At 41.1% G+C, this 27,998-nt stretch overlaps 1 protein-coding gene across 5 annotated transcripts; it reads right to left on the reverse strand.

Annotated features, from left to right (window-relative positions):
- Positions 1–1,046: 1,046 nt before the first annotated feature.
- On the reverse strand, positions 1,047–27,958 carry frmd3 (FERM domain containing 3). 5 transcript variants are annotated; one of them, XM_037258644.1, is made up of 17 exons: positions 27,672–27,958; positions 19,784–19,888; positions 19,397–19,439; positions 17,919–17,997; positions 16,642–16,739; positions 15,264–15,387; positions 13,622–13,709; positions 13,381–13,469; positions 12,795–12,858; positions 12,554–12,589; positions 11,500–11,508; positions 10,349–10,437; positions 9,804–9,878; positions 9,660–9,728; positions 9,262–9,386; positions 5,314–5,542; positions 1,047–5,132 (listed from the first exon to the last, which is right to left on the reverse strand). In XM_037258644.1, the coding sequence occupies exons 1-17, from the start codon at positions 27,780–27,782 to the stop codon at positions 4,664–4,666; spliced, it is 1,902 nt and encodes a 633-aa protein (XP_037114539.1). In that variant the 5' UTR covers positions 27,783–27,958; the 3' UTR covers positions 1,047–4,663. The 5 variants fall into 5 exon arrangements, with proteins under 5 accessions (XP_037114539.1, XP_037114538.1, XP_037114541.1 ...); XM_037258643.1 differs by having other exon boundaries at positions 5,314–5,545; positions 27,672–27,957; XM_037258646.1 differs by lacking the exon at positions 12,554–12,589 and having other exon boundaries at positions 5,314–5,545; positions 27,672–27,957.
- Positions 27,959–27,998: the final 40 nt, after the last annotated feature.

Genomic DNA, 27,998 nt, shown 5'->3' on the forward strand with positions numbered 1-27,998 from the left:
AGGGCAGTTATGATTGAGCTCTATGAAATTTGCCTTGCAACAAGTGACATCATCATAGACACTCAGCCACGGATAGCTTTTCCTTCCATGGCCAACATGTTCATTTAGTCTTTTTTACACCTGATTATTGCTGCTGATTGCAAAGAACCCAGAAAAGTAATTTTTCTACAGGAGGTCACAAAGAGAGACGACTGCTGCAGGATATATGTGGTCTCAAGATTATCTGACGACATGTTGTTTGTCCAGGGTGGTGCGCGTGTTCGCCACCACGCTGGATGTGCTTACGCCATGAGAACATGCCATGTGGCAGTGACATAACCTCTCAACGTTCACCCATCTAAACGTTTCAAACAGAAGCTCCCAGTAAAGCCAGACATCTGCCAAGGCCAAAGAGTAATTTTCAAATATTCCATTTTCTCTACTTACAAGCTGAATAGAGCCACTTCCCTCCACTCCAGAGCGACAGACTCATGACTCGCAGTGCCATGGCTCTGTGGTTCAGGGTGCGAAATTAATTAGTAGACCAAACACAAGGCACTGTGTGCTAGGAGAGACCCCAAACAACAGTGAGCCGTTTCAGGTTTCCGCGCTAATGTGATGTGGTGATGACTTTGCAAAAGTGGACTATTTCTGTTCCATTGGGACTTTTGGGGCGGGATGTCGATTTGAGTCTTAACTTGTTGTCAACGCTTTATTCACCAAATTGAGAAAAAAAATCTCATTGTCTAAAGTGTGGATCTGTTTGATTTTCTAGACTCTATTGTTTTCAGTTGAATATCTTAAAATCAGAAAACCATGAGCGAGGTGCACATTTAGTTGATTTGCCAAAGGTGCCCAAGTGTTGTCCTTCTACAATATGTGCAGCACAATGCTGAAGCAGAAAAAGCTGAAAAATACGACTCTAATTTTATCATTTTAACTAGAGATTGACTTGTTTATAAAACTGAATTTGTGGGGAGCAAACCTTTTGGGCCTAAAGCCGTGGGCCATTGTGTCCGTGGCACCGCAAATAACTTCTAATGCTCCATTTCAGGACACAGCACATGTTACATTAGGGAGCTTTATTGTGGCAGTATCAACATATCGAAATCAACACGTAGTTTCTTCTGAATGACATACAAACATTCAAATGTTTCACGTCACAAAGTTCGTAAGGCTTGGTTGTCCCAGAGGAGTGGTGAGGGGGTAAGTGCAGTGGATGTTACCGTTCAAAATAAAATCTCCCAGAGTCGTTTCAGAGAATAGAAGAATAAAATCAATATGATGAAAAATCAGCTACTACTGCACATGCTCACACAATTCCTAAATGCCACCTTTCAACATAATCCCCATGCCCAATCCTTGGCAAAGACCTGAGTTCAAATCGAATACATTTCACACTTTATTATGTATAATTGTACACACTTTAATGTAATTCTGTAAATTTTTGCTAATAATAATAATCCAGAATATCTGTCCTTGGATATGACATCTAGTGTGTTTAATAGCTGTATTCTTTTTTCTTTTTTTATAGATATATTTTTCATATAATTACGATGCAACAAAAATGAAACTTCCTGTTACCGTAATGCTCTAAAGTGACACAGCTCAAAAAGAGCTAAAAAGAGCAATAATTCCCTTTGCTGTTAGGGTAAATGCTAAGCTACAAGCTAAGCTAATGCTACATCATGTGTCTCTGAAACTTTTCTCAAAGTTAAATCTCAAAGCGGGCAACGATTCATGTTAAAACTTGCAGGAACATGGTGTTAGCAAACCGTGCATTGTTAACCTTACATTTGTCTCATATTACGTCGCATTTATTCTCAATAATATTCTTAATTGGCTAATAAGTCACATTTGTTTCAAAATGAGTGGGGAACACCACGTTAGGTAACATGCTAGCATACTCCATTAGTTTCGAGTTTCGTTTTCGAGTCTTCTTTATAATTTTGCACTATTTAAGCAAGAAATTTGTAATAGAATCATTAAGTTAGCAAATTTTCGGTTCTCAGCAAATGCTAAATCATCTTTGCCCTTTTTGGTCAAAACAAATCATGTCTCATGCATTCTAATGATGGGCAAGACAGCCAAGCCTACAAGACAGGAAAAAGCAACACCTTTCATATTCTTTTCTGTTTTTCTTTTTTTTTTTTTTGCCACATTGATCAACATCATATTTACAAAAGGAGGACATGCAGGTTTTCAGATTCTTCCAAAGTGACTCAAGTGAGTGAATTAGTACGGAAATGAAGAGCTGTACATCTATGAATCCTTTCGCAAAACCACCTTGGGATTCCAAAATATTGATGTCAGCAATAAATATGACAATAATGCTGTTGTCATAGTGATTTGGCCCTTTTCTTGGTTTTTAGTAGGAAAAATAAATGCTTTGTCACTGCATATTTTCTACGTGTGCTGGATCGGACCCACACGCGTTGTTATGCATATTCGTATGAGGCAGAAAACATTTGTACTGACTGTGAAAGGAGTGCCTGTGTAGATTAACTGAATGCCTTTGCAAAAATGAACGTTGTAGTGCATCAGCTACACTCTTGCTCAAAATAAATACGCATCTTGTTATATACAGTACTGTACAAAAGTATTAGCATTCTGGTGAATATCTAGAGCAGGGCCTTAGGAATTAGATGCTGGATTAATAATTGAGAGATCAAATTAATTGTTTCAAGAGAATTAAGTTGAAATAGAATCCACTGTTGCGCTTCTAGTTCACGTTTGACTGAGGTTATTTTAGTGAACAAAAGCTAGCGAAATAATGAAAAATGAAATTGAAAGAACAAATGAGTGGAGGCGGGAGAAGGGAGGGAGGGGGGCAACCATGCTTGAGCTTGCTAATAAAGGGACAGTTGACCCAGTGTAAGTGTGCCTGGTAAATGCAATCAACAGGAGCTGCTTATGCCATTTCCTGAGAAGTCGATCATAATAACTGACTGGACAGTCCGAATGGTAGCTAACAAGAGCGCCATGTCTTTTTGGTTTTGATTTTGTTTGGATGGAGAGAATTTGAAAGACGACCACTTTGGGAGCTGGGATGCTCAGTAGGTTTGGACACAGTGTTGTGGAAAAGAGCTACAGGCAAAAAAAAACATTCTCTACGACACACATCACAGGAAACGTACAACACTGGCATGACACACACCTTAACTTAACCTCGTCCATCTCTTCCCTCTAAATTTCCTGTCAAAAAAAGTCAACATCCTGCTTTTGCATTCTTTTCTGCTGCATCCCAACACGCCATACACATAACACGAAGACATGATCTGCTGTATAAGCGCAAACTAAACATAGCCTCTCCTGTTACAGAAATGACATCATGCGGTCTGACAGAGACTCGACGTCAATTTGTGCTGTAGGAGTCGTAAAAAAAACACCCCTGCCCCCCAAAAACTTGCGGTAATTTGCTTTTTTTTTTTTCTTTTCTTCTTTTGTAAACGGTTACATTTTTTTTCCCAAAATAAGATCAAAGTCGATCCTCTGACTTAAAAATTCCTGAAAGATCCGCATCACGTAAAAATGTACAAAAGCTTAAAAACAACTTCTGTACCAATGTGGCTTTTTTTTGTTTGTTTCCTCAACTTAGGAGACTGCGGTAACTTTTAGCGCGACTGCTGAACACTCCCTTATGACTGACATGCTCGGGGATCAATTGGGGCAATCATTGAACAAGATTTATCAAACATCAAATAAAGTCAAGACAAAAGTCTTTGCGGTCACTTGTCAGCATCTTGATTTTTTTTCCTCCTCCTTTTTGTGCCTCTCTGCCTTTTGCCAGCACTCTTTGTCCTCTTCTATTCTTGGCCACAAAGATCAATCTTAACAAGTGATCGCATCTTGTGATCTTCAAGACTCAAGGATGCAACAGCAGTTAAGACTGGGTATAGGATTGAATGACATGTTAAGACTACGGACACCCAGACATGACAGGGATTTGGGGGGGGGGGGAATTGACATATAACCCACACACAAAATTCCAGTTTGGGTTGGGGGGGCCACAAATTAAGTATAACGTGCAAAATACTCATTTGTGCCCAAAATGTTAATTTATTGGCCACAAAAATGAATTTGTGGCCACGAGGCGGGCGTAATTTGTGTCCAAGACACAAATTCATGATATTAATTTAGTTCTTGAACAGTTTGACTAGCAAATGGAATGCACCTTCTATTATAGAAAGTGTAAAGTACAAACAGCTTTGGGAGGGTGATGTATTCCAAAACAGTTGCTAGTTACTTATTAAAAAATAATGTCAATATGTTCATAATCCAAGTGGCGTAGTATTAAAGTATTTTAATTAACTTTTGGAGTAAGAACCCCAAAAAATTATAAATTCAATACAACCACTTGTTCACCATGCTTTGCTAGCTTTAAAATGTTTTTTAATATTTTCCAAGTGGAAGTTAAAAACTGAAGTTGGCTTTAATTCATGCGAATATCACACTCAAAAAGGTCATTTTGCCTAATTTGTGACCGCAAATTAATAATTTTTGCATGTTATACTTAAATTGTGGCCACAAATTAATATTTTCTATGTACCTTACGTGTTTTTTTTTTTTTAATTTTCCCCATTTCATGTCTGAGGATCCATATAAGACAGACTTTTGGGCATCTGTTTTTTTCCCTGAAGTGATGCCTTCCCTCTTATGGTCCGAGAGCTTTTCCATCCTACGTTTAGTCTGACCACAGGTTCTCCATTGCCATGCTGACCTTGCACACGATCCAGCGGCGAAGTGGGCAGTAGTACTCATAGTGGAACTGCTCAAACTCTGGCGTCTGGCGGATCTCGTGCAGGAAGGACACGTCCAGGTCGGACTCCAGCAACAGCAGCAGAGTGGGCACGGTGACCATCAAGACGCCGGTGAGCACGGCGATAAGTCGCGCCACGCTCAGTATGCACGCGTTGAGCCGGGTGTTGGATGACAGCAGGCTAAGGACCCCGCTGCCACCCCTTCTGACCGCCAGTCGTGTGCGCTCGAAGGCCCGGTCGCGCTCCCTCTCGGCCTCCAGCTGCGCCTGGATATCGGGGTCGGCGTGGAGCTCCCTCAGAAGCCTGGCGGGGCTCTGGACAGGTGACGAGAAGAGTAGGTCCACGCCTCCTTGGCTGTCGTCCACCGGGGTGGGAAGCATGCTGGCGCAAGGGCTAAGCAGGAACATGCAGAAACACATTTAGGAAAGGAACTGTCCGAAAGACAAGATAATACAATTGGAGGTTTTGACTGCAAGTGTAAGTCAAGGTGTACCTAATGTATCACCCGAAATGAGCTAAAATGGGATCCACTTGCACCCCCTAATCAAATTGGTGCATCTATGGGCCAGCAAACCTGTAGACAAGCTCAGAGATGGTCCGTTCTCCGTCAGCCTCGTCATCCTCATCCATTTCACTTCTTGCTTTGGGCATCTGAGGTCGGATACTAATAGTCTCCATGGCAGGGCGGGGAGGCGGCAGGTCTGACGCACAGTTCGCTCCATCTGTGCTTGGTTGATGGTCTACGGGAGCGGCTGAAGGTGTGACGGGAGGCAACGCGGCCGAGTCCTTCAGAGCAACAAAGCCTGCTGGGTGACACAAATACATTGTGGATTGTACATTCCGTTCATAAAAATACACTCGTTAGAATCTAATGAGCATTGTAGTCATAGGTTCTTTCGGAGGGCCATTATGACTGTCAACCCAAATAAATGTATGAGCACCTCATATTATATACAGTAAAAGCTACAAAACAAACTGACAAATAACTCGTTTTCAAATCAGACGAGTAAAAACTGGTCAAATATTAAAAAAAAAAAGATATTAAAAATGAAGACAATTTGCAATTCTAGTAATGACACGAATTTGATGCACAATTTGTCTTCGCGGGCCACATAAAATTATGTGACGGGCCGTATCTGGCCCCCGGGCCTTGAGTTTGACACCAGTGCATTAGCTGATCTCCTTTTACTTGCTTTTGTCTTCATTAGAGCATTTAGAATCTATCCCAGCCATCCCTCATTATTATTATTATTATTATTATTATTTTATATATAAGTCAAACATGACTGCATCATTTCACTGACAATACTCGCCACAAGATGGCGCTCACATGCTAGTAAAACACGTCTGACAGCAGCGCAACAAATTATATCATAAAAAAAAAGAAAAGAAAGAAAACATGCTCTGTCCACTCGTCCACATTCATTGTCACAGTGAATGTCCTTTCTGTCATATTTTGACCTCTAGACAAAAGGCCTGCAGGTTCCTCTTTTGTCCATGTGTGTGCATGCAGTCTATGAAGGCAGAGATAAACTCTGGATGAGCAAAGAGTCGACAAACTGAGTCAACCAACACGGAACATTAGTGCACCAACAACCACCCTCCAATTTGATGCAACCATGACAGCTGAATATATTTTTACACACACACGCAGTACTGTATTTCCACCTACAGAAGAGATGTTCAACTACAGTCCAAGAGAACCGCTATCCTGTACGTTTTAGATGTTTCCCTTCTCCAACACACCCAATTCCACCTGGATATGGGGCTTGCCATTCCTGTTCAAATGATTCCAAGCAAAACCTCCTACACGGGAAGACGTATGTAAACTGAATCTCAGTTATGTGACCAAGCTCTTCTCTCTTTAAGGCAGCTTTGCCCATATTCTTTCCTACCGATTAGTGACAAACTCCGAGACAGGCAGTTAGCGCCATAGGTTTGGTGCTCACCCCCACTCACTCACCACAATGACTCATTGACACCACTTGTGTTGTGACTCCGGAGACAGGCTAATATTGTCGCCTTCAAATTTCAGTCTGTAGTAGTCGATTATTATTAATAGCTATACGAGTCAGGCGTCACTTCCATGCATGCTGCAATTTGCATCAATAGCATTGTTAGCTGATGAATGCAAAAACACACACATATCTTGTGCAATCTGACTTGTTCTTATTCGCACACACACATTTAACCGTTCATAGAGCATGCCACCAGAGAGGGTGAGAATGATGGACTGCATTTACACTTTGTGCCAACTGGTTGTCACAACAAACCAGACACCCTTTCAGCGACACATGCAGAGTACAGTAGCTAGGTACGTCTGCACGATATAATGAGATGCAATGGAAAATCCACGCACATAAATGTACATCTGGCAAGCAATGAGATGCAAACTGGGAACTCAAATGTCCTAATAAAGGAAATGCAATCCCATGGCTGGCTGGCGAGTGCATTGCTACGAAAATCCCGTCGATTGCGCACAACCTTTCAAGGTTCCACTGTACTGCTCCATAGACGCCCTTATGTATCTTACTTGGCTCCAGTATGTTCCTCTGCATTCCGGCACTGATCCCAGCAACTTGTCCCCCGTGCCCCACCAGCCGCACATACACATCCCGCGCGGTGTGGTTGGCGATGCGTAGATGGAGGCTGCGCTGGGTGGTGATCTTCACTTGGCACCTCAAGGCCTGCGCCACAACCACCGATGATGATGATGACGCCGGGTCCTCTGAGGCCTGCGTTGGGTAGAACACTTCCAGGGGCCCAGCTTCTCCCTCCTGCATTTCCTTAGCCTCTGACTGCTCTGGCGGCAAGCTACAAGGGTTATCGTGGTTGGCTGGCTCGGCCCCTTCCGACTCCAAACCGATTTGATCAGTGCCGTTCCGGTGCTCAAGAACCTCCATCATTGAGTCTTAAGACAAATCTCAGACCCAACTGTCCACTGCGATGCCCCTACTTCATAGACTGACTTGAACAGTGTTTGGCATCAGAACACCCACACACACACACATGCCTCTATGTACACACTCGAGAGACAGTGAGAGACAGCCAGATACATTCTCTCTCTCTCTCGCACTCTCTGTGATCCACACACGGCCGGCCTCGTATGAATGTCAACCATCTTAACAAAGACTGTGCAGGCATTAGAGGCAGATCAACCAAAGCTCCAAGTTCTAAATATAACCCAGGTGGTCCTGGTGTGAGAGGGGCAACTAATCTAACAGTGATTACAGAGAGGCAGGCCTGACCCTGAATGGGATGGGGATCGTTTTCCTTTTCCTCTCTTCAAGTCGATCCGCATGAAGGTCTTTCCCAACATTAGCTGGGCCCCCTGAAAAGTCCCCTAGAGTCCTTAGTAATAGAAATTGATTCCAACTGTACCCCTTTTGTTGTGTTCAGGTGGCTTGTCAATGGGGTGGAACCCGCAAAGGTTCAAATTTAGAGGGGGGAGTTTCCCAGTCTCTAAAGATCTGGGTATTTGGTACGGTGGACTGAGGGCTCAAGTCTCAATGTGAATGAAAATCCTGTCATGATACTGCTTGTGGATGGAGTGAAAGTCTTAGGAGGTTCGGATTTTACAGGCCAATTTGGCCAATCTTTAAAAACCTAAGCTTCAGACCTGTGGACTGCAGATCTCCTGCAAATGGAAGTTGGTGCTGGTTCCTTGTTACTTTGCACTCCAGTTTATAAATATTTTCTGTCTTTCAGGACTGTTAGTCGTGCTACATTACATGGAGACTTTACCCAAAGAGACAGACAGTGCCAACTACTGTACTCCTCCTGACAGTGTGTTGTAAAGTCTAGTAGTTTCCTTTACAAAACAGGACGTGGCAGGGCTGCATTCCAATCCCCATAAGAACATCCATAAGTGATAGCGTCGTGCCAGGGTGAGTCACTGATGCCGGGTCAGCTTCCTGTTTCTCTTGTAATGTCGGAGATTAGAGCTCTGAATATAGACGGTGACTTTAGCCGTCGAGGACACTTTATCCAAATGTCCTTGCAGTCGGTTGTTGACGCTTCCAAGGTGAAGTTGTGATGGAAACGGAGATTGAAGATCCATCACATCCACGCCGTGTCAACTAGATCTTCCTATCATCTTACCCTCTGCTCTTCATACCTGAAATTTATGTCCAAATCAGATAATAGATGGCAGCAGAACAGAAGATATAAGGACGAGGATTGATAATGACCTGCAAATGAAAAGTCTTCCAAGCCGACACCTTGTCAAGACCTTTTATGAGCAGTATCAATCAGGACTGAATTTCACGCTCAGTCTGAGGGATCTCAAAACGTACACATTCAAAATGTTGACTTGCCTACATGTATACACAGAGACAAGTGCGCATACACAGACATGGCGGCACCCTCGGGGAGGCTCATGGGAAGGGTATTTTTAGCAGGCGGCAATTGCCGTCTCCAGGGAGACCGGACTGATGGAGGGATGTGAGCATCAGCTGCTCAATTAGAGTCACATATGACCTTCCTACGTTTGTGCGCAACAAGAAACACAGCATCCGCCTACCGTTTTCCATCGTCGTCTCGTCGTACTCGTTGGTCGAGGGCAAAGCTGGTACCAGAGGTTCCATGTTCATGATGAGGTTCTTATGACTCAATGAGCTAAAGCTTCGACTCTGACCAAACTGGACTCTGAAAAGACAAACGTCAACAATGACGGCTGATCAAGTGTTTGGTAGAATTTGGAAACAAAACAGGTAACATGATGATTTTTTAAAAAACGGGTCTTTTTTGTTGCGACTTTCCACAAAATTAGGGCCAAGGAATACACAATGCGATGGTCCACTTGCATTAGGGCCAATTGGAAAAGTGATTCAGTATATCGAGCAGGTTGGCGATCGTTCAATTTTTCTTTCTTCAGTTCCTACTCGGTTGTTTGTTTTGAACAATGGCGATCGACCTTACCTGCGCACCTCAGGTGGATCTCTCTGGATTTTAGAGCTGGCTTCTATCACCTCCTTGGCTACTCTTCCGCTGCAAAATAAAAAAACATTTCAGCTAACTCAGACAGTGGCATTGTATTGCTACAAACAATAACATGCATGTCACCTGTATCTAAACCTGCTGCCTTTGAAGAAAATGTTGCTACTTGACACCGTCTTTATCTGACTTGACTTTGCGCACCTATTAGAAAAAGGGTGACAAGACACAAAAAAAAAAATAGGGGTATAATCACAAATCATCTGTTGCACACACACTCAGCAAAAACATGAGCGACCAATGTATAATTTGTATGACTGATAAGTGATGGCTATTAGTCGCCAGCTCAGTATGAATCAAAGTAATGATGTACGGAGCTTTTATAAAATGATATTGAAAAGATAATTTGCTTGTCTGATATTTGAGATGACATTAGTCTCTCTCGCTTCCTTCGTGACACTTGAGCGGCTCACATTAATAAGTCGATACGATGCATTCGAGTTGTTCCTGGAAACACACCTTCCTGGTGATGCAATATCAATCTAATATACTCAGAATCAGGATCAGTAGCTGTTAACTTCAACTATAGGCTGTAAGCTCTGTTTCCATAACCAATCAGCTTTGTGTATATGTGTGTGTGAGTGGGGGGGGGGGGGGGGGGGGGTGAGACACACTTGTAAAAGGCTTGATTCTCCACCCCACACTTCCACAAGTGCTTACACGCAGCAGGGGTTGAGGTGTGAAACGTCAGCACCAGTTTTTTCTGCACACAAAAAGCACAAAAGCAGAGGAAAGAGAAAATCACTTTGAGATGTCAATGCAGTGGACCGCACCATTTGCCCGCGGGGGAGGGAAAGGGCCCAAGTGCAAATTAGCTATTCTTTTTTGGGCCCTTCCCCGAATTTTCGCATAAACAGAGATGAATCAAAAAGTATTTTCCATAAAAAGATAAATAAAAAAAATAAAATAAATACAAAGTGAGAATAGGTGATTCCATGGGTGCTGAACCGTAAATATGCGGGGGTCCACTGCACATGCACAAAGAGAAGAGAGGTGTGCAAAAAAGAACGCCTGACAACCACAATTGGAAGCATAGGCTTTTAAATTTTACTGTTCAGCACAAAGAGGTCCTAATGGGCCTGGAAGATGGACATATTGCTGTAAGTGCAGGTTTACAGTTGCTGTGCACGTCTGGTAATAGGAGAAAATCAATCGATTCTGCTCAATCCGTGGGTGCCGGGGAGGGCGATCGATGACGTGACAATGACTCGGTGAAACACACTGACAGGCATGACGTGGCGTCACCGGCCACTGCACACATTTATACATCGAAGTTATGCCACTGACAATGAAAGAGGGCTAATTCAATTTTCTCATTTTCAAGTTAAGTGCAGGAATGGAGAAAGGCGTATTGTTCAGATGCATTCTTCAAGTAATAATATATTTAAAATCAATTTAACTCTGATCCCGGCACAGTTTAATGTAATTTCAAACTCATTTTGCAACATTGCCCTTCGCAAACAAATGGCAGGTGACATCTTATGGCATCTTGAGAATTGCAAAATAACAAGTGAGTTTTCAGTGAAAAGTTTGTGATAGGTCAAAGAAAAAAAAAAACGAGAATATGTGGGCGTTCACTGTACACACACAAAGGACAATGTAACAAGCAGACAATAAACATAAACACAGTTCCTATTAATGTAACATGATGGGCCTGTGTGACTGGATGTGTGCAATGTGATGCTGGTGCTTTAGGGGAGATCATATCGGGAAGATTAGAGTCCAAGAGTGATTTGCGGTGCCCCCCGCCTCCTCGTGTACTCACCAGTGACGACTATGTTTACAAACGGAGAGAAGAGACAGAAACACAAAGATAAAACTAAGCAGCCGTCATCACATTGGATTAGCACAGATCTAGCACTTGGCTGGCCGGCCAACACATTGGAGACCAAACCCGGCTTTTGACTTCACCATGAAGCACCCAATCAGCGATGCGACTTAGCGATAATGCACCCAATCATCAGCGATGTGAGTCAGTCTCCAATGTCAAACACAATCAGCTGCAAAATGAAGAGGCAGTATGCACAAATGGAAGTGAGGCATCAAAGATGCAACACCCAGATGTTCATGAAAAGTGCACCCAAACACAAGACTGTTTTTTAAAATCACATGAAGGAAGGAATTTAGTACGGCAACTCCACTTGTTGAGATGAAAAATCTACAATTCTCCAATTATCAACCACGGCAAAAATACTGTGACCAAGACAAAAACATATTGGAGGAAAAACATGGAAAATCTAAAAAGTTTAAGAAAACAAAACTAAATAAATACACACATTTTACGACCAATACCAGACAAAAAATATTAGGAGAAAAAAAATACAAACATATTTTGACAAAAGAAAAAAAACTAAATATAAAATGTTGGAATAAAACCTAAATAAAACACAACAGAAAAAACAACAGTGTCAACTGTCAACCATTACAAAAAAATACAGTAAAATATACAACTATTAGTACATGTTTTGAATAGGGCAACTATTGGAACCAAATACAAAAACACTAAACCAAATTTCAGAAAGTAGGGAAAAAAATTCAAATCCAATAACAAATATTGCAATCTAGGCTGTTCTCTCTGTGATTTGTAGCAACGTAAAATTTGATATCTAAAAGTTAATTACCTGTCTGAAATTCACAGCGTATGAAACTATAAACCGTTTCAGCCCTATCAGCCAATCCCAATTTAAATTAGTATGAGAATGGGCAACAAACGTGTTTTAATCACTTTAAATGTTTAGTGTGTATTTTGGTTTGAAAGGTGTCTCGTGTTTGGGTAACATTTGGTCACATGATGGGAGTGAGGAGGTTAACACACCCACCATCGTGTTACAGTGAATCCTGCCTGTTAAGGAGATCTGAAACAGTAACACACAAATATACAGTTTGTGTGTGGTGGAAATAAACAGTTGAGTTGTGTGTAAGGTTAGCAAAGGGAAAATGCAGCAGAAAGGTCGCATGATTCACAAGGACTGTGTCAATAAGAGAAGTGTAAACACTGCGATGAAGTTTCCTTCTTCATATTGACACATGAAAGGTGAAGGAGGAGGTCGACGAACTCACCTCTTTTTGAATGCCGATGACGTAAAATGTTTTCCCTTCAAACTTGAGCTTACTGACGTCGGCCCTGGACAAAGCAGAGAAGCACAAAACGTGGAAATGCGGAAAGCCACAATTGGTTGGTCATTTTTGTACTTTTTTCCTGATTGTTGTTATTAAGAGCGGTGCAATAAAGTGAAGACTGCAAAGTATATTGTGCAGAAACAGGATACACAAAACATTTTCCAGTCAGGTTTTAGGATGCTGCGTAACACAAAGTCAGCCCTGTTATGAGTTTTTTTTCTAGACTGTCTGTGTCTTGTTTTGTTGGACCTGACTGCAGAATTTGAAACATTAGACCACGATATTCTATTGGCTTCTGCTGCTTAGGAAACCAGGATATTTTTTTTGCGTTAGCCTTGGTTGCTCTGAGTTCCACACTGCCCCACTGTTGTATGGTGTTCCACAGGGTACAATTTATGGGCCCCTACTATTTTCATCGTATCTGCAGTCCCTGGGTTCCATCTTAAGAAAGTATGGCATTTCTTTCACTGCTTAATTTCTTTTCTGGTTTCTGAATAATACAAAAAATATGAATATTTTTTAATACCATTTCAGAAGATGGATCCTCTTGTTTCCCTGGAAAACCACGAAACCGGTTGCTGTGAACCCCAGGAAAGCTGTGGAACCAGTGAAGTCCTGTATACACACCCACACCCAGACCCAGACCCACACGCACACACACACACACACACACGCACACACAATTATCCCCATGATTATTAAGTGACGAACAAAGGATCCAGCATCATTCAGACCAAATGTATGAAACAAAAAGTAATACAAACTACCTTGCAAGGGTGAGGGTCAACTCCGTACGTTTCAAGGTTGTGTGCCCTTTGGAGCATGTTGAGTTCTGCTAAGGCAACACATTGACCCCTGTGTGAAAAAGAAGAAAATAAATTATTAAATGCACAAATTGCGGAAGAACTCAGAAGAGGCCAGACATTTGGAATTGGACCTAAGATGTACATCAATGTGGGAGGACATTATGCAAATGCCCAGAGCCGAGTTTCAAAGTTATAGTTAATTCTGGTTCTCAACACGTTGTCTTCTGATTGCTTAAAGCTGAATTTTGAGTTTCTAATCGCTACTGCCCTCAGCGGATAAAAAAATCAAATTGCACACTCCTATCTTTGCATGCATGGTTTTCCTTCTTTTTTTTTTTTTAGCCGTCCTCAGAGTAACTGAGGGTGTCTGGGGACGTGCTAGACGGCAGTCTCTTCTGAGCAGAGGCATGTTAGGTTAAGTCCGAGTTTTAATATATTCCATAGATGTGAATGATTGTTTGTCAGTATGCATTCTGACATTGACTGGCGACTGGTCGAGGGTTTACCAAATCCAGCTATGATATGAGGACATGCGCTATTGAAAATGGATGGATAATAACATAACACAAAAAACAAAACATCAGCATGTTGACATTATGAGTCATACAAATGTGCTTTAGTTGTTTTTCCCAAACTTATTTTGACGTCACAGCAAATGATGATTACTATGCACTAATTGACCTGCTCATAAGTCTCCAAGTAACCCAGTCTCATTTATTCAGAGAACAGAAAAGGTTAAAGGGAAGAACATGTCGTTCTTTGCCACATGCTGTGATCACTGTCATTTGGACCCAACGGTGCAGACCGAGGGCATTCTTGTCATCGTGTGCCAAAGCGCTGTTGACAAATGAGGAATTCGTCTTTGATGCTTAAAAGCTCACTTGCAGGCAGCAGCTCAGCTATAAACAAACATATAAACAAACACAAACACATCCTGCAGGAGTAGGATAAGAGCATCTTGTGAACTCACTGTGTCTGCACAAGGAAATCAAGGAGAGCGGAGTTTAACATAAATTGCAAGCACGCTGATCCACTTTTGGTCATTTTGTCAAAGCAGGACAACCACTCAAAGCAAAGAGCCATGATATCAAACGTGTGACTTGAGGACAACTCTGGCAATGTACTTGAGTAGCCCAGCCAGCTCCCAGATTTGAATCTAATTGAACATCTCTCGAGAGATCACAAAATGGCTGTGCACACATGTGCACGCTTTGATGGTCTTTATCACGCTTCTCCTCTGCCGGAGCATTTCAATTCAAAGGTTCCGCTGTTAAGTTATCGATTTAGTCGATTATGACCAAAAATAAAGTCCACAAGCCAGAAAGCTAGAAGACCTTCTTGCTGTGGGGAAATAGTGACATTTATATCCAAGACTGTGTTTCAAAGCAAACTGCTGATTCCCGCACCATTTTCACATGGCTTTAATCAAATTTCACACCATCTAAAAATAGTTTCTCCCCTCCAGTCTCATCCATCCATGACACTTAAGCTGGTCTTTTTTTTTTTTTGGTCTTCTAGTGTTTTCCGCTATTTCCGTTCAGTGCGTGAACAGATCAAACAACCAGTAAGAAAGAAGTGACACACACATACTCAGTTTTCTCACCTCAGCTCAGTCTTGTGTATCTCCATAATTTTCCTCTCCAGTTTAAGCGACTGCTTGGGGAACAGCCTGAAGTCTCTGATATAATCGGACGGATGCTCCTCTTGGTCGTAGTCCCCCAGCTCGGCTGAAAGGAGACAAAACAGTTGAGGTGAATACATTGCAACAATGTCAACCTCAAGGCCCTTTAAGTGGCCCAATTTCCCTGGACTTCTGTTCAAAACTAGCCATAACATGTTAAAATCTAAATCAGGAGCAAATCATTGAATTTAATTTGATGATATTTTATTGGAATTGTTATCTAAGCTATTCCAAGACATTTCCTTTCCCAGTGTAAACACAACAGTGAATTTTTATGTATGCCCAGAACAGTGAACACCATAGATTCATTTTAGCAAGACACTTGTTTTGTTTCACCTCCAACTTTATGTGAACATTTTAACTGCCCCAGTGCACAAAGCAAGGTCCATAAAAGCATGCTTGATGATTTTGGTATGTAACAAGCCCATCAGAGAGAATGTGAATCTTCTGGGTGAATGGACAGAAATTCCCCAAAGACACACTTTGATATTTTCCCAGAAGTGCGGAAGCTCCATATTTTCTTCCACTTTCCACTCATCCACTTTTAAAATGACCATCTGTCCCAATACTTTTGTTCATATTATGAACCTAAAATCAATCATTAGGAACTGCAAGACATTGACATAGAATATAATCAATTACATGTATTATTTTCTTGACCTTGCCTTCTAGCCTACTATCCCATACCACATTTAAAAAAAAAAAAAAAACATCAATTTGTGTACTTTTAGGACATTTTATGGAGTTTATGTAGTTTGTGAAGTGAAGCACAAATATGACAGGGATTACTGTATCGCCCGATCTGTAAACACATGGAAGGTCCCAACTGTCTTAGAGCCAGCTTTAATTACAAATCAGTGCAATGATTAAATCAAAGCGTTGCCTAATTAAAACTAATCCTCAGCTCCGAAGTCATCACCCTGAAGGGGCCTGTCCTCATTACATTGTGACAGTTGGAAGGGAGAGGACTCTGCTGTGGCTTCTGCGTTCTCACAATAACCAATCAGAGAGCACTCGACCAGACGTGTTCATTTCTAACAGAACAAATCTCGCTAATCCCGTTTCTAATCCGTGCACACATTCCTTTCAACGATGAGTTTGTGTTGAAGTGTTACTTAGGGATGGGGCATGTCTTTTGTAGTGTGATTTAAATGAAGAATTTACTTAGATTGTATACATGAAAAAGTCACTGTATTGTGTTGAATAGAAAATACCTCCCATGTTTTTACAAAACCTCTTCCAGCTGCCAAATCACACTTGTGTGAATGCCTAATTGACTGGTACAATAAAATGGCCTCACCTTGCACGATGCACGCGCCCAGATAGGCGGCTTCCGCAAAGGGACAGAGGAGACGGCCGTGGTAGACGTCTCTCTTCAGCTGGAGGTACAACAGGTACCTGCAGACGCAAGGAAGAAAAGAGAATCAAAATGCATGAGCAGAAAAAGTACTGTTTGCATTTTGGGTCACAAGGTTCATGCTGCCCCTATGTGTTATTGGTCTGTTTTTATTCATCGCTCATTTTATTTTATTTATTATTTATTATTTATGGTTTGTGCCTTCTTGTTTTTGTTTTGTGTCGCCTACTTGTATGTCTCGTCACCGTGGGATGGAGGAAACGGAATTTCGGTTTCTTTGTGTGTCTTGACGTATGAAGGGATTGACAATAAAGCTGACTTTGACTTTGAAAAAAAAAAATGTGTACTACATAGGTTTCCATGTATTTGATAAAAAAAAAAAAAAAACTAAAACAAAAAATGTCATGTCAGGTCATTTAAAGCAATTATTCAAGAAACCTAAATAGTGTACCATTTGCATTTGTTTTCACACTTTTCCGCATTAATTTGCTGAGATCCAGAGCGGAATATAAAACACAGTGAATGATGAAATAGGGATAAATTATCCCGCAACACATCCAATGACCTCAAATCTGGCTACTGTAAACAATATTTCCACTGCAGTTTTTTTTTTAAACAATGTCATGACTGAAGAGAATGTGCTGCTGCGATTTGACATGAAAACATACACACTTGGGGTGGCGTAACCCTGGAAACGATTTGAAATTTTAATGGCAAGGCGGCGTATCAAGTTACCAAGGAAATCAAAAATGACTGGCGCCGCAGCTAGGGGATGTGTTTGTTGCCACGGTTACTAAGGCGGGGCCGGTGCTAACTCATCCATGCGAATTAGACCAAGCATGGAGGAAGCACTAGTATGAATTTGTTCTGGCTTGTTTTGAATTTTGCTACATTTCCAGCACCATTTTTCACCATCACTCAACCTACATAATGGATACTTGGATCATGAAAGGCATAAAAAATACATTTGTCTTAGACTATAAGTATTTTTGATACTAATATTTACTGCAATGACTTAACTACTGTATTAGCAGAGGTTAATTCCATCCAAGGGAAAAATAAGGTCATTGGAACAGAACTCTGTTGTAAATCATGAACCCCTAGTACTTAGTAATTACACATTGCTCCTATTCATTCCTGGTTAGATTTCTCGTATTTCCCCAGTTACCATGGCACCGATCACCAAGTAGAGCAGATATTGTGTAAAAGGGTCCTTGTACCTTGTCAGCTCTTCTTTGATCTTCATTGGCTCGTGTGGGTAAAATTTAACTCGGAAGCACATGGTGAAGGGCTGCAGAGCTGTGGAGACACACAATACATGCACGTGCACAGACATAAACAAATTGTCAACGTTTCCTTGCTTCTCTGGGCATTCTTACACATTTCTGTCTTTGAAAATATTGAGTTTTCTGTTTCATTGTGACTACCCAAGCATTTGTAAAGCTGCTACATACAGTATTTCATCTTCCAGGCAACACTAGCTACAAATAATACAAAAGAAAATGTGTGGCAATGACTAACTTCTAACAATCCACAGTTATTTTAAATGGGACCATCACAATGTTTTTGGCAGATTTTGCCTTTAAAGTGATGATCCTCAATCACTGAAGGGGAAAAAAAAAAAAGGAGCCACACATAATACATAATAGATGTTAAGGATTATGAAAGGCAAAAAAACACGAGCAGCTTAAGATGTTTTTTTAAACAGAGTTGGCACACGTATGCAAATGTGACGTCAATGTCCTAAATAAAAATACGTCACATGTTCTAATTTAGGTGACAACTTCGCCACAGGGAGATGACACGTCAGGACGACTCAGCGCCTCTATTTCTTTCCCTCTTTTTTCTTCTCCTTCCCTGTCAACAGAGCTCCACGTCTTAGTTTTCCAGACCTTTCTTCCTTTAGCCACATTATCCATCAACGTTTTACATTTCCTCTACCTCTATCTCGATCTCTCGCGCTAATTCCCAGGCGCATGTTCCACCACTAATAGCCGTTATCAGTTTATAGCAGAAGAGGAACAACATCCCGGCCATTAGAAAACACAGAAGATGGGAAGGAAGAGAGAGAACAGACAGGAAAGAGGGTTCTTCCTCACGCAGCAGCCCGAGGGGTTTATTTACTCAACTGCAGATGGAGGAGGCATCTGTTTAAAGGGGAGCATGTGTTGTGAGGGGACATTTATTTTTTAGTGTAATATTTATTTTTAGGGCCAGTTTACCAATACAGTAAGTGTTAGTGACATAATGGTGTATAACGATATATGTCAAGTGAAGGGTATGCATTTACTATGCGGGAGGCATTTATTTTTCTACATTCGACAAATAAAATCAGATATTTGTAGACAGACATTTTTTTCAAACCACCCAAAAATATTAAGGATGCTAAAATAATGTAATGTTGACATAATCATTCCACTGGGTTTTTCAGATTTTCAAACTCAAATTCAATCTAAAGAATAATAGAGTACAAATAAATATAAAGAAAACAAAATATAAATATGTATTTTACAAATATAAAAAAAATGTAAATGTAGCTTTCTAATAGAAGTAAAAATCATGTTTTCCAGTATAGTATAAGGATGAAAACGTCTTTTTTGGATGACTACATTTTATATCCGTATATGTACCCTGAGATGTTAATCACATTCATCCATTCCTGTAAATCCATACAAATGACACAAGAAGGTGCACTTACATTTCATCTGTCGAACCACACCTTTATTCGGCTCCAGCCAGTGCTAAAAAAAAAAAAAGTTAAATATTAATCTGACATCATTACCCACTGTTGAATATTACACACTCACAAACTCATCATTAACATTAAAAACATCCTAAAGCTCTCCAGGGTTGACAAGAATATTACCTTAACAGCTGTTTATCATCACAAGGGCATAATTTTAGGCAATGATGAATAGCGCTTGGCAATGCTGACACTTTTGGATGCATTAAAGGGGAACACTTTATATTTATGGCAGCGTCTTCGTATAATTTTCAGTTTAAAACATGCTCATGCGCACGCACGCACACACATAAGTTGCATTACTATTTGAAAAGGCTGATGATCAGCGAGTATGATGTTTACCCTCTGTTTCTCTGGATCCACATAGCGAATACCAAAGTAATCCTTCTCCAGGAGGTTGTAGTGATTACACACATGGTCGAACAGGAACTGGCCTTTGGTGTCTCTCTAGAAAAAAATAAACAGTAGAAACAAACAATATATAAATGTATTGACTTTTTTTCACCCTTTACATATACAACACTGCACAGCAGTCTTAATATGAAATATGTATGACATGCTTTAGCCCCCCATGGATCAATTGTATATTTACATTTTATATTAAGAAAAGAAACTTTTATTTATCGCTTCAATACTGGTCATTGGATTAAATTGCTTGTACTGTAGATGGCAGACATTCACCATGGGTGGCGTTAACTGTCAGGGGTGAGCGTGATGGTTGTAGTTAACAACTCTCACAGGGTCTGGCTGTGTGAGTTCAAGACTGGCACTGACTCCCTAAATAGAAGTTTGTTTTGGCTCTATATCCAAACGCTTGCTATCAAAGCTGACAAATCCCATAAAATCCACCTGCCTTCCTTTGCTCTGCTGCTTTGTAATCCCAGCCAACAATTCCCTGTTAGCTTCAACCCTGCCACGCAGTTGTATGATTGTAAATATCATGACAACAGTAAGAAAAGCATCAGCAAGTTTGCGGTGGTGATACATCTGCTGAGGTAAAGTAGTGCCAGGAAATACAGGCCGGATGTTCAGTCCATAAAGCCCATGCGGACACACAGAGAGCGATCAATAAACTCTCTGCTCCTCAGTCAATAACTACTCATCATGGACAGTGCACACGCAAACACATACAGAGTCAGGGAAAAAGTAGCACATAGCACGAGACAGCATAAATAAGTGTGTTTAAAAAGCTGCAAATGCATGCGAGTCATAAAGAAAAGTGAGGAAAAGAGTGATAAGATAACCAGACCAGTGATGAACGGCCTGCATTAGACAGTAGGTTCAAAAAAAGAAGCTTGAATCCATTTTATGCAGCGCTTATAGGGCCACAGGTCAGATGGAGAATATCCTTGCTGACTGTGTGCGATTTGCGAGGTGTAATGTCAAGCTCTGGAATTTGGCAGCTTCAAACTGTAACGCCTGCTTCAATTTTACGGATGGATCAATGAGAGCTTTTCATGTATCCTGTTCTAATATAGCTAACCAACTTTGTGACACTTGGTGAAGCTGATGTCGGGTCATAATTCTTGATTCCCTTTCAAAAAATCTGAAAAACTCACAATGGTCACTTGAACTGATAATAAATTAGAATGGAACTAACTAACTAACTAACTAACTAACTAACTAACTAACTAACTAACTAACAATGGGCAAAATTGTTGGCACCCTTCTGTTTAGAATTAAATTGTCATTGCACTAACTAAAACCAGAGAAAATAATGAATTAAAAAAAATCAATTTACTGTCATATAACTAAAATCGGGCCTTGCTTCATAATTGAGGTCTTAGAGAACAGTGGCAAAGCAGACCCAGAACATAACTGAGCCTCATAGTCCAGTGTGAACAAGCTAATAAACAAACTAAGCAACTATGACTCAATTAAATAACTTGACAAAATCAATAATGGTTTAACAAATACAGTAAGAAATGAAGAAATGAAAATCAAGTATCGCTTTTGAATTGAGGTCCAGGAGAATATGTCCCCCAAACCCAGATTGGAACTGAGCCTCGTAGACCCGCTAACACACACGCTCACTGAAATAACCTGAAACTGACAAAGGTATTGATAAATTTGCGTGGTCCGAAAGAATTGTGCCAGATGCAAGTAAAGAAGATTAAAATGTGACCTCTGGCAATTTGTGCAATGGTGAGGAGAAATGTTGCTGTTTTCTGTTGTGAATCTGAAATTTTAATTTTGTAAACAAAAACATTTTGGTTTTTCTAATTTAAAAGAACACAAAGGCCAAACACAACCAACCACTCTATCCTAGCACAACATTGAAAATATTGAGTCAAAATTGTCATGTATTAAATTTAGGAGGTTATTAGGATGGAAATTATGAATGTCCCAAATGGGTTTTTTTTTAACGCCGGACCGTGAGACATATTTTTTTGTCAAATTTGCCAACAATAAGCCTGAGTCTGCCATTTTGTCCCCACGTGTCCCCTGTCAAGTCCTATACAGCAATCAGCGTAGCGAGCGTGTCCTCTAACTACTCAATAACCTGCTGATGGAGGTTGAATTTGTGCTCAGTTAAGCAGGACTGATTGATTTGAGTCCTCCGGGCATTCGCTGAGATTTACTCGCTTGCCGGGACACGCACTCACACAAACACACGTCAAAACAAAACAAAAAACGCACGCACAGTTCCAGCACTCGTTTTGTATTCACACTGCAGGAAACGATGATTTCGACACAATTGTATTTATCATTGCAAAACTGTTTTATCTTTTTGTATTTATGACAAATAATAAAGAACAAATCATTATTATTTGATCCTTTTATACAGCTCTGGAATGAGAAGTTGTGTCTAATGAGCTGTCTCCGTCCACATTTGTGTATTTTTACTCGCATGTGTCCATCCCCATTTGCTTCTGGACCCCGCCCACACCCCCCAGTGACAAAAGTGTTCGGGAGTCAGCCGTGAAATCGGAAAAGAGAGCAAATGCAAGCACACGAACGCTGGCAGGAAGGCCGCAGACGGATCATGGAGTCACACTCATCCTCGTCCCTGGGGCGGAAACTTGAGGACAGACAACAGAGGCAGAGTGAGAGGCCAAACACATCGAGAAGATTGAGACGGAGCTAAATAAAGACACACAGGAAGAAGGAGTTTAGGAGTCTATGTCGTGTCCAACAAGAGCCAAATCCATTTTTTATATCGTCAAAGGCCTGGATATTAAAAATTAACCCGCTCGTTCGCTACATCAGCCTCACTTAATGATGGCAAAGTGCCCTTCACATACACACACTTGAGTTTGTGTGTGTGTGTGCGCATGCCCGACAAGTTTGTGCAGCCAGCCACGTCCAGACGTCAAGTGATATAAAATAAAAGCACTTATGCCATCAAATATTCATTCCGGTGTCCGTCCTTAATCTGAAAAAACTCACCAAACATCAACTATTAATGGCGGAACATGACCTCCGACCGCATTGCATTTGCAACACAAAATCGCTTAATGATGTTATTGGACAAGCACTGACTATGGTAATAAGAAACTACTGGATTTAATTTAGCTATATAACGAATTGATCCAGTGCAAAGTGACGCAGGGCAAAACTCATTTGAGCCACTCATCGTTTTATGGAACTTAAAAGTACCTCTCACATTATTGGTAGTTATTTATCTGGCAGTTCAAGCTCTTATTTTCTTTAAAGAAGAATATCTGGCTGCATTGATTTGAGTTTGTCAAGCCTAAGTGGGTCACTCGCTGGGGTTTGGACCATTTGAAAAGATTAGAGTCCAGCCGAGGATGCAGGATGCAAATCATCCTCTGAGGCGACGCTCTGAAGAATGCAGAAACCAAGTTGAGGATTTCACACTGCAAGACGCTAGCCTGATATTATAGGATGTATCAAAATTGAGGCTAGGCTTCCAAATGACCGATGATTACCCTTCAAAAAATAGGGAGATGATCCCTCTGTTCATTCTCATGGCTTCTATTCTTTTGGGAAGCTAATACTAATTCACGGTGTCAAACTGATTATTAGAAAATCCTCGTACAATGAGGTCAAAACAGCTTACTGTTGTGTCAACAATGCAGCAGATTAAGTGTTGCTTATTCTGTATTTACAAGCTGCTCACAGAGTTGTTGGTCATTAAAAACCACTCCCTTAAAAAAAAACAAGATATGGGCGTGCGCAATGGCGTTCCTTGCCACATCGCTTAAACTACATCTGTTGGCCAATCAGATGACAGTGATGTCACGGTCCTCCTCCGCCTTCATTCTAGAACCTGGAGGTTCTGAGGAATGGTTTCATTCTAACCTGGGGGCCAAAAGAAAACCATCTTCATTTTTGCCCTTTTTTCCGGGAGGTGGGGTGTTCATCACGTGATACATTGACGGTGCCGCGACCTTGTCCCTGTATGGGAAAGGCAAATTACCTCATCATCACTTGGAATAAAAGAGGCAGGCATGCACGCACGCACACACACAGTGAGGTGGTGGAGGGGGGTTCAAATGCATGCACGCTGAGAGTGAGTTCATGGCTGGGCACACCGGCTAATAAGCTTGGAGTTAGAGCCATAAATTATACGTTTATGGGGCAGGACTAGTTCCTATTCTAATGGAGAGCCATCCATCCCGCTTGCACTGCTGGTTATCTCACACACACACATGCACGCACACGCGCGCGGGCACACGCATAAAACACACACACACTCTCAGAGCAGTGTGATTGAGATTGTAGCAGCATTGCCACTATTGTGAGTGTCTCTCTTATCTTCACACCACAGCAGGTTTGTGGAAGACAGAAAAATCCATGAAAAACCCACAGGGAAAAAAAACAACCTTAGAGTGTGTGTGCAATAGTGCATGTGTGTGTTGTGTATGTGTTGATTTGAAATAATTATGTCATAATAAAAGAATGGACAGGATAGTTGTTACGGCCTTTGTGTGATACACAGGTGACATTTTCCACCTTTGCACCATGTATTAATAGTACATTGTCTGACTTTAGGGGTCATATCTGAAAAAATTGCTATCCAAACTGAACTAACACATCCAAAACGGTATATCACACCAACATTGCCTTTCCAACCTTGTACTGTGTAAACCATTTCTCATACTTTTATATTGCAATGAACCTGCAAAAGTAAACCACAGAAAATAGATTATGGCTCTTGATTTGATGAGCATCAAAGTCGGCGGCCGAACGGGACGAGAATAGAACCAGTCTAGCTATTTTTAACTTTCCTCAAACAAGTCAGAGAAACGCGTTGCTGCTGCATATGCTATTTTAACAACAGCCTCACATTTCAGAAAAGGAAGTGGCAATTATTTTAGTTTTTTAGTATTTTACTAACTTTACAATTATTTCTAAAAGTCCAACTATATGACTATTGATTAATGTGAAATAATTTTCCACAATTACACTAAAAAATCCATATTTTACGTAATAGATAGATATGCTTAATTTGATTTTATTTGTTATTTTCTGTGCGGTCCACTTCTTTATGGATTCAACAACCATCCAGACCGACTCAGAATAAGCTTCAAAATTGCATTATTGCAACATCATATGATCACATAATGACAAATGCAAAAATGCTTGTGCATGCTCCTACTGGACTGCATGAAAGAATTCAGAAGATGCGCTCATAAACAAACATGCATTTCACATGTCTTCATCCAAGCCCCAGTCAGAGAAACTCACCATGCAAAAGCATCACTGACAACTGACGGGTGTCAGCCGCATGAGGAACACTGGTCTCGCTTAATTATACATGATGTGTCACAGACACGCCAGGGGAGCGAGACCGAGAGAGCAGAGAAAAAGATAGGTAGAGCAAGAGAATGTGAGATAAGGTACAATGGGAAGAGGTCAAACAGCGGGAAGAGGAATGGAATAAAGACGGGATGAAGACGACGAAGTAAGAAGGAGCTGAGGTCAATTGGATATTGATCTCCTATTGTCTCTTCTGTTCTTCTGGCATGACAAGACCTACAGTAAGTTGCATGCTGCAGCATGGAGCACACGCACACGTGATTCCGGACTGCTAGAAGGTAGAAAACTTTGATATTTTACTTTTTGGTTTGGTCGGGTCTCTGTAGTGCATGCCCACCCATCAGGTGTGAAATTAAACAATTTTTTGGTTGGCTTGCTTTTTCTGAAAGTGCGAGGAAGCCTTTCTAGCCTTTCACCGACTGTTACATCACACGCTAATTTACATAATGACCACGCCTACAATGAGTTTTCCCACCCATTGTACGATCAACTGACTATTAGCTCGTCTCGTCAGAGGTGGCCTCCACAAGTCACTCGCACCGAGTTGTTTGGCACAATTTGGAGACAAGATGCCCTTCCTAACACAACCCTTCATTTTTTTTTTTTTATCTAAGCTTGGGGCTGGCAGTGGCTGGAAATTGGGACACAGCGAAAATACCCTTGGGGTATTTCGATGAAAGCATTTCACAGACATGGTACTGACTGAGCACTAAGTGTACAAGTGACACCACCCCTACACTTTTATTTCTCCATGTTGATAGTTTGAACTGTAAATGTAGCAAAAATTATATTTCCATTACACTTCAAGAAAAATAATGACCGACAGAAGATTTGATTTTCAGAAGTATGTGTGGACCAACAACTCAGGCTAAATTTAGCTTCTCTCCACCATACAAAGATCTATCAGACAAGAAGTATCAGTTCAACAATACTTCCTTGACACCGATTTTTTATTTCCCATTAGCCAGGGCTTTGGCCATTTTGTTACATGGACAACTGTGTCCTTAACAGGAATTCCAGTAGACTTGGGCACTGGCAGCTCTGCAATGGTGTGTGCAACACGATTAGGATAAGTTCTTGATGCGATGCAGTGCAGTTCAACACAACAGAATTCCACTGCAGGCACAAAGGCATCAAAGATAGACATTAAATTACACCTAGTTTCGTTTAACCTGCTGACATCTGCAATGTGTGCCGACTGACCCACATTAAGGAAAGAAAGGAGAAATTAACCCAGTGATGAGAAGTGCTGCTGCTTTTGTGAGTGACTTAGAGCAGGAGGTCATGAAATATGCACAGCCGAGCACAGAACAAGCACACGGCACACGGAGCCATTAAAAAGCACACTTTGGAAAACAAAAGAAACGAGGAAAGAAAAGCAGTCAGCTAGAAATTTAGTCCATTCCATCGTGTCAAATGACTCTAAAGTCACATCAAACTTTTTCTTGGGCTTTTTTTGTTTGCAGGTGCAAAGGGTGTTGAGAAACAGAGGGAAAATGCACACAAGAAGTTACATAAAGTAAGCCGAGTCAGTAGATGTAATTTTTTCCCCACAAATTAAAGCAGTTCCCAGGTCGCAGACATTTCCGGTCAAAATACAAAAATTATAAAAAAGTAGGATTACAGCACACTTCATGTCCATTGAATTAATTCTATTTAAATGACGTGTGGTCACATCATCGACAAAGTAAAAATGCACATTAGTAAATTGTGCCCTTTTATTGTGAGGAGTCTTAGACACACTTGCTGTCTAATGCTTTTTAATCACCACCTTGATAGGGCACATTCAGACACTTTAGTCAACAATAATTGGGAGAAATTGGACTTTTGTGGTTAGTTCATGAAAACTAAAACAAAACGGTTGTGTTCAGATTTGTATATTTGTATGTTGTATACATTTTTAATACAAACTTCCCTGACAGTGATCATCCAGAGTGAGCACTTACAAAGGCAGAATATTTAATACAGCTCTCTTAAGCTCTCAAAGAGATTGTGCACATGTACTGAATCAAATATGAAATACGTTGTTAAAATATTGTAGATCTTTTAAATTGGAGCGTTATGAATAATTCTGCATTTTATCTAATGCCACAATAAAGCATCATGCACATGCAGATGTTTGGACTGCTAACCCATGCATGCACCAATAATAATAATAAAATAATAATAAATATTATTATAACAAAGGTTTTAATAAGGCTGATCACTATCAATAGCCTATCCACCACACCCATGGATCTCCAACATTGCTGTGCTTAGAGGCAACTTCCTATCTAACTTCTTTCTCCACCCGTGCATACGTATAAGCACATACACAAAAATAATTCTTCTGGCATGGGGGGCTTATTTGATGTAATTATGCATTTTTGAGGTTGTGTGCATTGCACCAGAGACAAACAACACGTTATGTAAAACTACACTGGTACGCATTGAGCATGTGTTGGAAAGCCTGCGCTGCTGTATCCCTCAATTTGCTGGATCCATTGCGATGTTGCCTCCCTACCTGGATGCTGCAGGAGATCTCCGAGTCGTCCAGCAGGCGGATGGTGCACGGGATCTCCTGGTGGTTCTCCAGGGAGCGGATGCTGGGGCTGCGGAAGCGGAGCATTTTCATCCTCGTGTGAGGCTCTGACGCGACGCTCCACGCGGCATGTCAGCGCATCTGATGCTGCTGGGATGGATGAATGGACGGATGCAGGAGGAGAAGGATGGACAGATGGAGCATGTCTGCTGTCCACAGCTGCAGCACAGACAGCATGGAGTCGGCCGCTCTCTCTCTCTCTCTCTCTCTCTCTCTCTCTCTCTCTCTCTCTCTCTCTCTCTCTCTCTC

The sequence above is a fragment of the Syngnathus acus genome, chromosome 9 (genome assembly GCF_901709675.1).
Source record: "Syngnathus acus chromosome 9, fSynAcu1.2, whole genome shotgun sequence".
In the NCBI taxonomy this organism is placed as follows: Eukaryota; Metazoa; Chordata; class Actinopteri; order Syngnathiformes; family Syngnathidae; genus Syngnathus; species Syngnathus acus.